The 13,369-nt window shown below is 34.2% G+C and overlaps 2 protein-coding genes across 3 annotated transcripts; one reads left to right on the top strand and one right to left on the bottom strand.

Annotated features, from left to right (window-relative positions):
• Nucleotides 1-5,080: 5,080 nt before the first annotated feature.
• On the top strand, nt 5,081-8,345 carry LOC107945196 (elongation factor 1-gamma). The gene is made up of 8 exons (XM_041108337.1): nt 5,081-5,270; nt 5,386-5,434; nt 5,970-6,119; nt 6,229-6,289; nt 6,372-6,424; nt 6,529-6,630; nt 7,185-7,695; nt 7,778-8,345. Exons 2-8 carry the CDS (start codon nt 5,426-5,428, stop codon nt 8,155-8,157), a joined length of 1,266 nt encoding a protein of 421 aa, XP_040964271.1. The 5' UTR covers nt 5,081-5,270; nt 5,386-5,425; the 3' UTR covers nt 8,158-8,345.
• Nucleotides 8,346-8,481: 136 nt separating this feature from the next.
• Nucleotides 8,482-12,117, bottom strand: LOC107945195 (KH domain-containing protein At1g09660/At1g09670). 2 transcript variants are annotated; one of them, XM_016879074.2, is made up of 8 exons: nt 11,847-12,117; nt 11,612-11,740; nt 11,171-11,256; nt 10,524-10,663; nt 10,193-10,327; nt 10,000-10,116; nt 9,174-9,317; nt 8,482-9,070 (listed from the first exon to the last, which is right to left on the bottom strand). In XM_016879074.2, the coding sequence occupies exons 2-8, from the start codon at nt 11,713-11,715 to the stop codon at nt 8,900-8,902; spliced, it is 897 nt and encodes a 298-aa protein (XP_016734563.1). In that variant the 5' UTR covers nt 11,716-11,740; nt 11,847-12,117; the 3' UTR covers nt 8,482-8,899. The 2 variants fall into 2 exon arrangements, with proteins under 2 accessions (XP_016734563.1, XP_016734565.1); XM_016879076.2 differs by having other exon boundaries at nt 11,612-11,743; nt 11,847-12,012.
• Nucleotides 12,118-13,369: the final 1,252 nt, after the last annotated feature.

The raw sequence follows: 13,369 nt of genomic DNA, 5'->3' as shown, positions 1-13,369 counted from the left end.
TTAAATAATCATTCGAAAACCTTAAATTAATTTCTCAATTCATTTCTATACCTGGTGAGAAAACACATTAATTTGTTAATGTGACTCATTTCTCTGACATCATCATTTCCATTCATTTCTATTCATTTTGTTCCACATGCAATTAATTTTTTTTTCAACGAGCTAGTGGGGGGACCAATTGTACATACGTAATTAGGGCTTAAATAATTTATAATTAATGTCCAACTTTTCGTCTATTAATTATAAACTTATTTGGTCGTGAAGTTATTCCACTATAGTATAATGACTAAATTTTGAATCAGTTATCGTATAAATTTTCAATATCTTGTCTATGTATATACCTAGTGATAATGCTATCACTTTGTTCTTTCTATCCCTTAGAATTCGAATGCCTAGAACAAAGATAGCTTCTCTTAAGTCCTTCAAGCTAAACTGTTGGGTTAATCACAATTTAACCGATGACAATGTACTTAAATCATTTCCAATGAGTAGAATGTCATCGACATATACAATAAGAAAAACCACCTTTCCATCCTTAATATGTTTATAAACAGAAAGTTTATCAATATTTTGCTCAAATTCAAAAGTTTTGATCATTTGATCAAATATTTGATTCCATGAGCGGGATGCTCGCTTAAGTCCATATATGAATCTAAGCAATTTGTAAATTTTATGCTAATTTCCTTTAGCTATATATCGAGTGGGTTGCATCATATAAGTGTTCTCTTCAAGATAGTCATTAAAGAATATCGGCTTGGCATCCATTTGACAGATCCATAATTAAGAGTCGTCGCAATGGATAACAATATACAGATTGACTTGAGTATGGAAACCAAAAAGAAGGTTTCTTCGTAATCGATACCTTCTTTCTGAGTATACCCCTTTGCTACAAGTTTAGCCTTATAAGTTTCCACTTTCCATTCACATTCTTTTCTTCTTGTATATCCATTTAGCTGGATTTCATAGAATTCATCTCAGATTTTATAGTTATTTCCCAAAGCTTGGAATCAGCATTCAGCATCATTTTTTTAAATGTGAGTTGGTCATCATCTTCCTGTTCAAAAAACTCAGTGTTTAAAACACTTCTGCTAGACTAGAAGAACTCGGGCTTACGAGAAACCTTCTCACTACAATGAAGCTCCTTATGTTGATGATTGTTTACAAGTCTATTATTAGAAGTTGGATTTGAAACCAAGGATTTGTGTACTTCCTCAAAGTTCATCAAGTACTTCTTTACTTCAAGATTTAAAGTCGTTCGTGTAACTCCTCTCAATGAAGGAGCATAAATCGACACTATCAATATTTGCTCTTTCGAGTTATAAAACAAACCACCCTTTATTACTTTTGGATATCTCACAAACATACACAACTTTATCTGTGAATCCAATTTCCTCACATCTTTATCCAACACGTGGGCTGGCCATCGCCAAATCCTTAAATGATTTAGACTTGGCTTCCTGCCATTCCATATTTCGTATGGAGTTTTAGGTACAAACTTAGTTGGTACATCATTCAAAATGTAGCAAGTCATTTGTAAAACATATCTCTAAAAGGAGACTCGAAGCTATGAATAACTTAACATCAATTGAACCATGTCCAACAAGGTTCGATTCCTTTTCTCTGCCATGTCATTTTGTTGTGTGGTTCCTGGCGCGGTTAATTAGGATAATATTACATTCTCTATGAGGTAACCAAAGAACTCATCCAATAAGTATTCTCCACCTTGATTAAACCGAAGTGTCTTTATGGGTAAACCTAGTTCTTTCTCCACTTCTGCACGAAACTCTTTTAATTTAGCAAAAGTTTCACTTTTACGGTGCTTTAGGTATACATACCTATATCTGGAATAGTCATCTATAAATGTTATGTAGTAATCATAATCACCTCGCACACTGACGTTCTTAGGGCCACATATATCAGTGTGCACAAGTTCTAAGATTTCACAACCCTCATTCCTTTTGCATTAAAAGATCACTTAGTCATCTTACCTTCCAAGCAATATTCATATTGTGGAATATCAATTTCCTTAAGCAAACTTAAGGTATCATCTTTCACAAGTCTAGTTATTATTTCTTGGTTAATATGAAAGTTGGAAAAAAATTGATTTGAAAACAGTTTTTTTGCCCAGTGAAAAATTTAAATTTTGAAAATCAAACCGATTTGTGATAGTTATATCAATAAAACCTTTACAGAAATTGCACTTATGCTTTCGACTAAACGGGTCCTTGTCATTCTTGGCTTTCAATCGAATGGCCTTCTTTGTTATTCCTATACCACGAACTACTTCGATTGTGGGCTCGAACAAATTCAAATAAAGCACAGAACCATAAATTATTTACTTTACTTTTAGTGGAAAAGAAAATCTCTCTTTAATATAAACCAATAGAATTGTTATTCTAGAAAATAGAATTTATACTTAGAAAATAAATTCTCACTATTTTCGGGCAGAATAACAATATCTCAAAGTTTTGTATTTAGCCTTACTGTTTCCATCTATTTATAGGGAGAAGAATTGAAACCCTTGTTGAATTATTAGAAGTCTATTTCAATAGAAAAACATAATCCTAGTCTAACTAGGATTGGAGGGCGGGGCGACAACCCTAGTTAAATATACTAGGGTTTGCAGTCCCTAGTACTATTAAATAGTAATCAAGTCATTTATCACAAAGACAAATGACTCGTGGCCATGTTTACTTTTCATCTATCATGTAATGCCAATGAGAGGATATCATTTACTTATTATTTGAGCTATGAATTCCACTATTGTGAATGATGTTATATGTTGTAGAAGTCGTATACGCAATATACCGATTTTTCGGTTCCTTATTTATTTGAATTTAGGCTTTTACTTCCATCAAAGTATACGAGTCATACATGCATAGTCCATCATCCACTCAGGATTAAGGTATGTCACACTATGAATGTCTCAAGTGAATAAATTCATAAAACAATCTAGGATCTATCCTAGTTAGGTCATGTCCAATGTATTGTCAGTCCAGTCAGTGACATCTATGTCTCTATCTTCTGGGAGTCCTTCGTTTTGATGCTCAAGACAAAGCATCTCCCCAATTGGACTTGGTAGACGACTTAAGTCTTTAAAGCGGCTTGCTCATTTCCAATTAGACTAATGACTTATTTAGGTTTATCTACTAATATAAGTTGTTTTTTTGTATTACTATCCGACCACGTAATACCATTTAGCATTAGTTAAATGTTAGATAACTAGTGAGCCAATCTTTGTTTCCATTTTTCTTTGCATACAAAATCGTTGAGGACAATATACAAAGGCTATTAATGTAATCAATGAATATTTTTATTAAACCAATTTTCTTGAAAAATACAACTATACAAAATAAATATACTACATTTAGGGTACTAAACTCAATATCTTTAAATAGTGGTTAGCTTTGATTTTGGAAGATGAAGAATTGTTTGTTATGTATTTGTTTGCATTTTATTAATACTAAAACTGAACAACCCATGGGTGTCAAGATCGTAGTCAATTTACCTAATGAACAAGAGTTGAACCTTAACCTTTTCCTTCTAACCCCAAACCAAAATCTTTTAACCCTTAAATATTTACCTTTTCCCCTCAAACCTTAAACCCTAAATTAAAATTTTGATAAAGTCCTTTAAAACTAATTTCCTCCAACCTATTCTGGCTACTATCACTTTTAGATCAATGATTTCAACCAAAATCTAACTTCAATCAAGGAAAACTTGAACTCTCTTGATTTAGATCATGGTTTTCCATAAGTGTTGAAACATTGTTTTAATATAGTGAAATCTTTCATACTAATCATAAACAAGGTTTATCATAAACCCTAAAGCCTATTTAAAGTTAGTTTAAAAGAAGCTTTCATACTCAATTGGCGCTCCAACACTTGAGGAAATCCATTATCCCAAAAGGCATCTGAATTTGAGAGTTGAGGTTACTTTTTATTGAAATTAGAGATGCATAAAAACCCTTAGAGGAAAGAATTTGATGGGAATTTATTAAATGTTTCTATTTAGTGTTTAAAGTTTTGTTTGGGGATTAAAGTTTTAGGGTTAAGGTTTAGGAAAATAAGTTAGGGTTTTTATGTTATTTGAAAGAGATGCCAAGTTCAAAAAATCCCCATGGTTTCTAGCTTACTCAACCCACAACTATGGGGATTTACGGTTTAAGGAGATAGGTTAAGGTTTTTCAATTATACATGTAAACTTTTTATGGGTTTGTTTAAGCACGATGATTAACAAAAATCATCGAGTTGAATGTTAGGTTTAGGGGCATGGGTAAGATTTTCTATTGTAGTAGTTACAATGGGGATCAGTAAAAATTGTTTGATTTGAGGTAAACCAATATAATAACACCGTGGATGATTTAGTGCATAAAAAATGATCTTGGTGCTTTGCGTTTGTCACTTAGACCAACAAGTGGACATTTCAACAATTATACACTTTGTTGAAATTAGGGGTCTAGAGTTTAGGGAAATGAGTTATTAGTGTTGACTATTGAGGTGCACCAAAAAAACATATTTTTAGAAATAATTCCTTCTAAAAATTAATTAAAATGCAATAATCTATACTATTATTTAAACCCTTGGTTGAGTTAGTGATACGAGTTAACCGGACATCAACTCAAAAAATTACAAAAATGTTTTTCATATTTAAAATAAATTAGATTATTCGAGGGTAGTTTAATCTTTTTAAAAAATAAAACTTCACATATAATAATGTTTGAACTCAAACCAATAGAGTTTTTAATTAAATACAACTCACTTGAGTTAACTTTTATCTAAACAAACAACCTCAAGCATGAGCAAAAATATAAATCATTATACTCCAAGTTAATTTATATTGGTAATAAAAAAAATAGACACAAGATAAAAAATTTGAGAAAAGTAGTGTTGTTCAGAGTGATCTAAACAATTAAATTAAAAATTAGTGATCCAATCGATTCAGATCAATTAGTTGTGTGTAATTACATAAAAAGCAAAACTGTTGTGAAAAGGAAAATTGGAGAAAAACAATGGTTCAATGGTTATGAGAATTTTTTATATAATTTATTTTTATTTAATTATTCTTGAAATGACTTATTACCTCAAAGACACGCTTAAAAAAACCGGAAAAAGAAAGGGGTTAGTAAATCTGGATCTAAACCGGAACCCGAACTGATAACCCCACATCACACTCGCTCTACTCTACAAAAACCCTAGTCCCCCTTTCTTTTATTCTCTCTTTGTCCCGCAGTCTCTCCCGCTCCTTCTCGCTGCGATTTCGTCTTCAAGGTTCTTTCTTAATCCTTTCTCTCATTTTTACTCCTTAATACATGGGAATCAAGTTCTCCTGCTTGAATATTTTTCCTTATTCCTTTTATTTTGTTCTCTGTTTTTTATTTTCCAGATCTCAGTTCTCAAATCGTAGCGCTCTTTTCTATCAAGCCATGGCTCTGGTAAGCTTTATATCTGTGCATATATATTAGTTTCATTTCTTTTGGTAGTTTAACTGTTGAAAGAATTGACACCTAATGATTAAGTGGAAGTTATTTCGAGTAGAATTAGAAAGTGAAAATTGTAACTAGCTTTTTTACATTGCGAAAGAAGTGGCACATTGAATATGTTTTATATAATTACTATCAATGGAATAGTTTATGGATTTGTAGATACTAATCATAACGATAAAAAAATTGATTTTGATTTTAACTCTACCTCCTTCGATTTCAACTGGGAACCATTGACCAGAAGAAAGATGGATGGCGAGATGTTACGTCAATTAGGTTAATTGTGTATGGTAGATGGAAATGCTAAGTACCGGTTAGTAGTTTAGAATGTAAAGTGAATGGTCTTTAAGAGAATTTATGGGGCGAAAAGGATCAATTTCAGGATTTTACTGGATTCGTTGTAGGGATTGACTGGTGTTTGACATTCAATTCAACTTCTTAATCAACCGGTTCTTCTAATCAATGTGGTGTGTTGATTTACATGCAGGTCTTGCATGCAGGAAAAACAAACAAAAATGCCTTTAAGGCACTCATTGCTGCAGAATATAGTGGTGTGCAGGTCAAAATGGTTGAGAATTTTGAGATGGGTGTGTCAAATAAGACTCCTGAGTTCATCAAGATGAACCCTTTGGGGAAGGTGACCTTGTAACGCCTATTAATAGATTTAAACTAGAGAATTTTTTTTATACATGTTATGTAACCTTTTTTCTAGGTCAGTTCACTGAAGATATTTATAACTCTTCTAGGTTCCTGTGTTGGAAACACCTGAGGGTCCTGTATTTGAGAGCAATGCCATTGCTCGTTATGGTGAGAAGATCTGCTGACTCCATAACCTAAATTTTCTTCCTCTAATGTTTGTTTTTACTTATTGGTATACTTTTCTCTGCAGTTGCTCGCTCAAAGGTTAACAACCCTATATGTGGTTCTACATTGATTGATTATGTAAGATTCTTATAGTACAATGGTCTTGTATTCTTCTGTCATCAGTTAAGTTTATTTTAAACCATGGAAGTAATTGTTTGTATGTATTACTTTGGCTTTCTTAGGGTCATATCGAGCAATGGATTGATTTTGCAGCCATGGAAATTGATGCTAATATTGCAAAATGGTTGTATCCAAGACTTGGTTACGGTGTTTACCTTCCTCCAGTAAGTTCTACTGTCTTTCCTCGCAGATTCTTTTGTCATTTTAATTGGGCTTGATTTGCTGGGGCCATACTTAGTCTTTGTTTCTTTCTAATTATAAGACAATAGGTCCTATGTTAAAATTGGAATAAGGCAACTTAGTCATCGAAATACAAAATATTAAGGAGGGAATGGTGAAGGGAAAATTGGCATTGATTACCTGTCTATGATTCTTGTTTTATTTATTTTAGAGAGGATTAGTTAGACAACATTTAGTACATGCTTAATGTGGTAGTGTTTTCCCCTGCATAGTTTCTGGAAAGGAATCAACTCAAGCACTATTAAGTAATTTTGGTTGAAGGGAATGCCCATTGCATTGATAATCAAGTAGGCATGGGTTTTCTCCTCATTATTTTTTTAAGAGACTAGGTTGTTTTCTCCCCCATTCTGATGTATTTATTAATCTATATTAAGAGTTAAATTTTATTTTTGTAATTCAGTAGTAGTTCATTTTAATTCAATGGTATGATTTTGCCTACCTATTTCATTTTAATCTCTTATATGTATTTTGCATGTAGGCTGAGGAAGCTGCTATTGCTGCATTGAAGAGAGCCCTTGGCGCTTTGAACACTCATCTTGCTTCCAACACATTTCTTGTTGGACATTTTGTCACCCTTGCTGACATTATCATGACATGTAACCTCTACTTGGGTTTCTCCCAGATCATGACTAAGAGTTTTACCTCGGAGTTCCCTCATGTTGAGAGGTACTTTTGGACCTTGGTTAATCAGCCAAAAATCAAGAAGATTCTTGGTGAAGTGAAGCAGGCAGTCTCTCTACCACCTGTTCCTTCAAAGAAGCCTGCTGCCCAGCCAAAAGAAACTAAACCAAAGGCTGAACCAAAGAAAGAAGCCAAAAAGGAGGTTGAGAAACAGGCAGCAAAGGCAGAGGCAGCTGAGGAGGAGGAGGCACCAAAGCCCAAACCAAAGAATCCTCTTGATTTGCTGCCTCCAAGTAAGATGGTACTGGATGACTGGAAGAGGCTTTACTCTAACACAAAGACCAATTTCCGAGAGGTTGCAATTAAAGGTATCCCTGTTGTTTTCACAGTAGCACTCCCTTTTAAAAGCAATGTTTGGGCTTGTGATATCTGATACTTGATTCGTGTCAGGATTCTGGGACATGTATGATCCCGAGGGATACTCACTGTGGTTTTGTGACTACAAGTACAATGAGGAGAATACAGTTTCATTTGTCACAATGAACAAGGTTGGAGGATTCCTGCAGAGAATGGATTTGGCCCGCAAGTATGCATTTGGGAAGATGTTGGTGATCGGTGCTAACCCTCCATTCAAGGTGAAAGGACTATGGCTTTTCCGTGGGCAAGAGATTCCTCAATTTGTGATTGACGAGTGCTATGACATGGAACTCTACGAGTGGAAGAAGGTTGACCTGTCAGATGCAGCCCAGAAGGAACGGGTGAATCAGATGATTGAAGACTGCGAGCCATTTGAGGGAGAGCCTCTCTTGGATGCCAAGTGCTTTAAGTGATAGAATATGTTCTTAATTTTACTTTTTTATATTTCTGGTACCTTTTTGCATGTCAGGTTTTATTTATAGATCGCTGTTTTCAGTTTTTGATTAAGGTAACATTACAATTAAGTTTTTATGTTCTCAGATGTTGGATTTGAAATGCTCTATTTATGTTATATTAAGGAGATATAGTTTCTATTGTTTTACAAGATTGCATCATTTTGCTTTGCATATTTCATTAATCCTCGCAAGAAGGCAGCCATGAATTCCAGAAATTGTAGTGGATATAGAAGCATAATACCAGTGCAAGCAAAACCAGACTAACGTAAAATGAACAAGATAGAGAGATAATACTTGCTATGAAGATAAAAGATAATACAAGGGACTGATTGTATCTTATGACGAAGGGCATACATAGAAATATGCATGTAAAATTGTCAGTACAAAGAATCATGGGAGCACATCGGAAGCAGGCGAAAATAATTAGGGAAACAAGTTATTTTCGAACTAGTGGAAATAGAGACTGACGTCAAACCTTATGGGAGGGGCAATGAATAATACATAAAAGAAGGAAAAGAAAAGGAATATCAGTGGAGAAGAAAACCCATATGCAGCCCAAAAACTGATGGGAGTTTTGACTTAGATCTTCCTAACTCAGCCTCCCTAAGTTAAGGTGAAATACATCATCCATCACAAAAGCCAAGCCAAGCCATCTCGATTTCAATTGATGATCAGAACCAGCAGAAAACAAGGGATTTCTTCATCTTCCCGTCTTCGCCCGCTTCATTCCCGTACTGTTGAAAGGCGACATACCTGGGCTCATGCTTGGGCTCATACTTGGGCTCATGCTTGGGCTCTCTTCCCTTAAGGTACCATTTAGCAAAGCTAACTCCCTAAGCTGCTGTTTCTTATAGCTATCCAAGGATTCATCCTGGAAATGGTGGAATGGAGAAGGGTTAGCACAAAAACAGAAATGGAATGGAAGGGTTAGCTATCCATAGAAGATAGCAGAAATTGCTTTTGCTCATTCATACCACTGGCTTCAGAAGGTTATCTAGTATCGCAACAGCATACTCCAGACGAGAATTTACCATATCCTCGGGAAATTCAGCCTCCACCAGCACATGCAGTGGCTCATTAAGATGTTCGTATCCAGGTTTATCTTTCAGTTTCTCTTCCTGTAGAAAAAGCCAGCCGCCAGTTGTGAGAATTTAAAGGAAGTAGGAATGGATAACAAGTGCGCAAACAACCAAGGAAAACTTGATCTTATACTTAAACCAGAAACTGTCAGAACTAGCTCATGCACTACTGTATTTAAGGAGTTACTTTATGTAGTAAAGGTGATCACTGCATTGATTGATCCACAATAGTCACTTGTAAAAATGCAAAAGACTAAGTTGCCATTTCGATGATGCTTTTACTTTTTGCTTCTTGTAGTAGAAAAGTGAAAAGCATAAAATACACATTAACTATAAACAAGAGACAAACAGCAAAGAGCCCAAAACAAAACCCAAATAAACATGATACTGAAATCGGCAGCAAAGCATGTCATATGCAAACGGAGAAGCAGATTACTAGCATATATGAAGTTACATGAGCAAATTTCACATCACCTACAATTTAAAATGCCATTGAGAGGGAAAAAAATGAAAAACATGCTCCTAAAACTAGCCCAAGAACCAGCTACACTCCAATTTTCAAGAGAAAGTAGAAAACAATAGCACGGTTCCATTATAATCAGAACTTGTATAAATGACCAAGCTAGAAGTAGCTTAAGACTTGACCTATGGTGCATATCAAACTACACTCTTTTACCAAAATTACTTGCTGGAAATAAAAAGAATTCATGACTGACTTCACCTTTACAGAATCCTTGACTGAACCCTTGCCTCTTATGTACACCCTACACTCTGTCATGGCTTCAACTCTCTTTAGGGAGTTTCCCCGTGGTCCCAAAATTCGGCCAACAAAATTGTACTGCAAGGGCACTGAGTCTGACCTATTATCTTACAAAAGAAGAAAATGAAAACAAACAATTTTCAACATAACTTACATTTGGATATTTATCCACAGGAACATCAAGTCTAACAACTCTCTTTACAATCGGTGTTGTAGGGGCTCTAGGCAAACCGGGCCAACCCACTGATGCAGCTTGAATTGGAGGAACTCGTTGCATATGCCCATTTTCCTGGAAGCAAGATAACAACATTTAACAAATTTCATCTTCCTTCCATTTAATATTAATGAGAAGCAAATTTATTCATCGTAAGAATTAATCACAGTGGGAGCCAATAACAAGGCAGTTGAAATTTATTAAGCTGGTAAGCAATTAAAAATTTTAATTTAAAACAATAGATTTGTATATAACCATTAAGCAGCATTACCTCTGTTTGCATTACAGACCAACCCTCCAAATCCATCTGTCTCCCATTGGGATGTTGACCTAATGACCTGAAAGGACTATCATGTTCAAATCGCTCTTGATCGACAAAACTAGGAGTAAGACTTGAGACCCTTCTGATCTCTGCAGTTACATGAGAAAAAACAAAAGTGACAATATGCAGTCAAAATTACCTCAATGGTAAAAGTGAACATTTGGGGTTTATTTTTTGGCTTAGGCCACATGTTTTAGTACAACCATCTAGTCTAGGATAAATTCAGCCTGTAATAACTTAAAATCATATGTTGCTAGTTTAGACTAATAGTAGATCAACTATAGCTAGGTGGACAGTTTGTACTAGGCTGTTGTTTGTTTACAATTTCAGTTCAATATCGTTAACATGAGAGATTTATTCTTGGAAGAAGCAAACCGACAATGCACTCATGATGATGAATCTAAGATAACAATCTAGTAAAATGAAACTTATATTTACATCCTTGAGAAGCGCATAACATGAATAGATACAGATAGATTTACTTTTAGTGTGATGTTCATTCAACCAAAAAATAATCAAAACCAGTTTCCAACGATACCAATGATAAGTGCTAATGAATCTTATATTGCAGAAAAAAGGGGAAAAAAACCAATAACCTTGATTAACGAGCCTGGTACATAGAGGCAGAACTTGGGTAAAAGGTACCAACTTATGTTTCTCTGCCAATAATTCAGCTAAATATCTGCCATTGTTAGATTGTAAGTTAACATTGAAGATAACAATGATAAAGTAAAACCATATCTAGATAAAATGGAATATGTAAAGCATACACAAATGAACTATGAACCTGAGGGGCAAAAGAACATAACCATCAATTGAAAACATAACAATCAATCATGCAAAAACAAGAAGATAGAAACAGAAAAGTTTTTTTTCCTTAAACCAACTTCAAGAACCCATATCGATCAGCAGAAGAAACTTCAATTATTAGATCAATAAAAGAAAACCATCAAAAATTGGAGTAAAACTTTCCCAAAAGAACCAAAACAGAACATGGGCTTTGATTGATTAAAGCAAATTAAGAAAAAAAATCGGACCTATCACGATCTGTAGGAAGAGAAGAAGCCCTATGAGGAGAAGCAGGAACTCCAGAAGGCGGATACTGAAAGTAACTCCCTGGTGGGATCCTCTCCCCCATCATATATATAAATCACCTTCCCTTATTCCTGCTTCATTCATTCAACATATGTTAGAAAAAGAAAAGGTAATCAAAATCAAGAATCCTACGTAGAAACACGTATATAAACATTAAAGAGGAAAACCCGAACTTACTTTGATGAAAGGAAAGGGAGAAAGTGGCAGATGGAGAAAGCTAAGCTAATAAGCAAAAGAGCAAAAAGGGGCAGAGATGCAAAGTCTGCTGCCCTCTTTTTTTTTTTATGTGGAGCAGAGTGTCAATCAAAGAGACTAAAGCCCTACTCCCAACAACGCTCTTATGATGCTTTGTTTTGCTCCATTTATACCCTCTCAATTTTTTACCTCACCCATCATTTTATCTTTTTTTCACTTTTTCTCATGCACAAATTCTTTTTATTGTGTCGTCGTGAAACATGTGAAATAAAAATGTTTGGACTTTTTAATCCTTTTTTCTTTAATTGTCATTCTCGATATGATGTTATCATCCAATTTCTTCCATCATTACTGTTTGTATTACAACTTTATATGCCAATTCTTTCACTTCTCACTTTTTTTTAATCAATCTTCTCTTCAACAAAATAATTTTAATTATCTCTTATTAATTTACTTGATATTATCACTTTTAAGTATTTTATTTTTATTAATCAATCTCTTAATTAAATTAATTATGACACATGATAATTTTGACTTTGACCCACAATAATTTTAACTTAATTTATATAACACTTTGTAATTCATCCATAAATTTACTTTATCTACAAATACTCTCTCAAAATTTAATCACATACACGAATGTTCTGCGTATTGCGAAAGAGACAACCTTGAAATTTGGTCTCATCTTGATGCTCGATTATATTTGTATCTTGAGCTTTCAACTTTGATAGAATAAATTTTTTTAATTTTGATTCATCATATCTCATTTCATGCAAAAAAAAATCAAAATTAATTAATTTTTTTATTTCATTTTCCACTGCGAGCTTAGCTTCATGCTCCACTTCATCCGTTCCCTGATCACCATTTCTCCAATCTCCAACAACGTGGCTAAAGCAAGTGCCATTTTTCATTTTTTAACCGCTTGCAGCCTTTTATAATTTCAAATAATTGTGGAGTCTGCAATGTTGACTAGAATTTGATTTCCTGTTGAAGCCCTCGTATAATCGAAAGTGTAAATCCTTGGTCATGTAAGGCTCTACTTTCTTTGTCTAATAAAAGCAAAGTTGCAGGACTCAAATTTTCTTATCCAAATTGATTGCAGTTTTTGCTTTTCATTCTAACATGAAGATCTTAATTTTGAAGCAACCCACGTCAAATTTTAAATCGAAGTTCGTCGTGTAATTGAACCAAGCGCGAAGAATAGCAGCAGTATTTAAATTCTTAATTTTGCATACTTCAGATAACTTCAAGAGCCAATCTTTTGTAGATAAGTTCTTCTATTTCTTGTCGCATGGCTTTTTTATTTTTAGGGTCATCTGTAACACACTTCCCGGATGCTACTCGGATAGATTTCAGACTTGGCGAACAGTTTGTCTTATCTTTAAAGCTTTTACCACTCAATCTACTATTCACAGTGCTTACACCAAAACGAATACTATTCTTACAATAAAATTTCCTCATTCATCTACCCAACGTTAAATATATACACATCATAGTTGGAACAA

The sequence above is a fragment of the Gossypium hirsutum genome, chromosome D12 (genome assembly GCF_007990345.1).
Source record: "Gossypium hirsutum isolate 1008001.06 chromosome D12, Gossypium_hirsutum_v2.1, whole genome shotgun sequence".
Lineage (NCBI taxonomy): Eukaryota > Viridiplantae > Streptophyta > Magnoliopsida > Malvales > Malvaceae > Gossypium > Gossypium hirsutum.
Note: the sequence above shows the minus strand (reverse complement) of the source record. Positions and strands in the feature narration are given on the sequence as shown.

Excerpts from the sequence above, each read along its gene's own strand:
- LOC107945196 (XM_041108337.1), top strand. Across the intron at positions 6,425-6,528 it reads GTTCTACATTGATTGATTAT|GGTCATATCGAGCAATGGAT; the intron begins GTAAGATTCTTA and ends TGGCTTTCTTAG. Across the intron at positions 7,696-7,777 it reads CCGAGAGGTTGCAATTAAAG|GATTCTGGGACATGTATGAT; the intron begins GTATCCCTGTTG and ends GATTCGTGTCAG.
- LOC107945195 (XM_016879074.2), bottom strand. The coding sequence starts at position 11,715 with ATGATGGGGGAGAGGATCCCACCAGGGAGTTACTTTCAGTATCCGCCT. Across the intron at positions 10,664-11,170 it reads TACCAGGCTCGTTAATCAAG|AGATCAGAAGGGTCTCAAGT; the intron begins GTTATTGGTTTT and ends ATGTAACTGCAG. Across the intron at positions 9,318-9,999 it reads CAGTCAAGGATTCTGTAAAG|GAAGAGAAACTGAAAGATAA; the intron begins GTGAAGTCAGTC and ends CTTTTTCTACAG.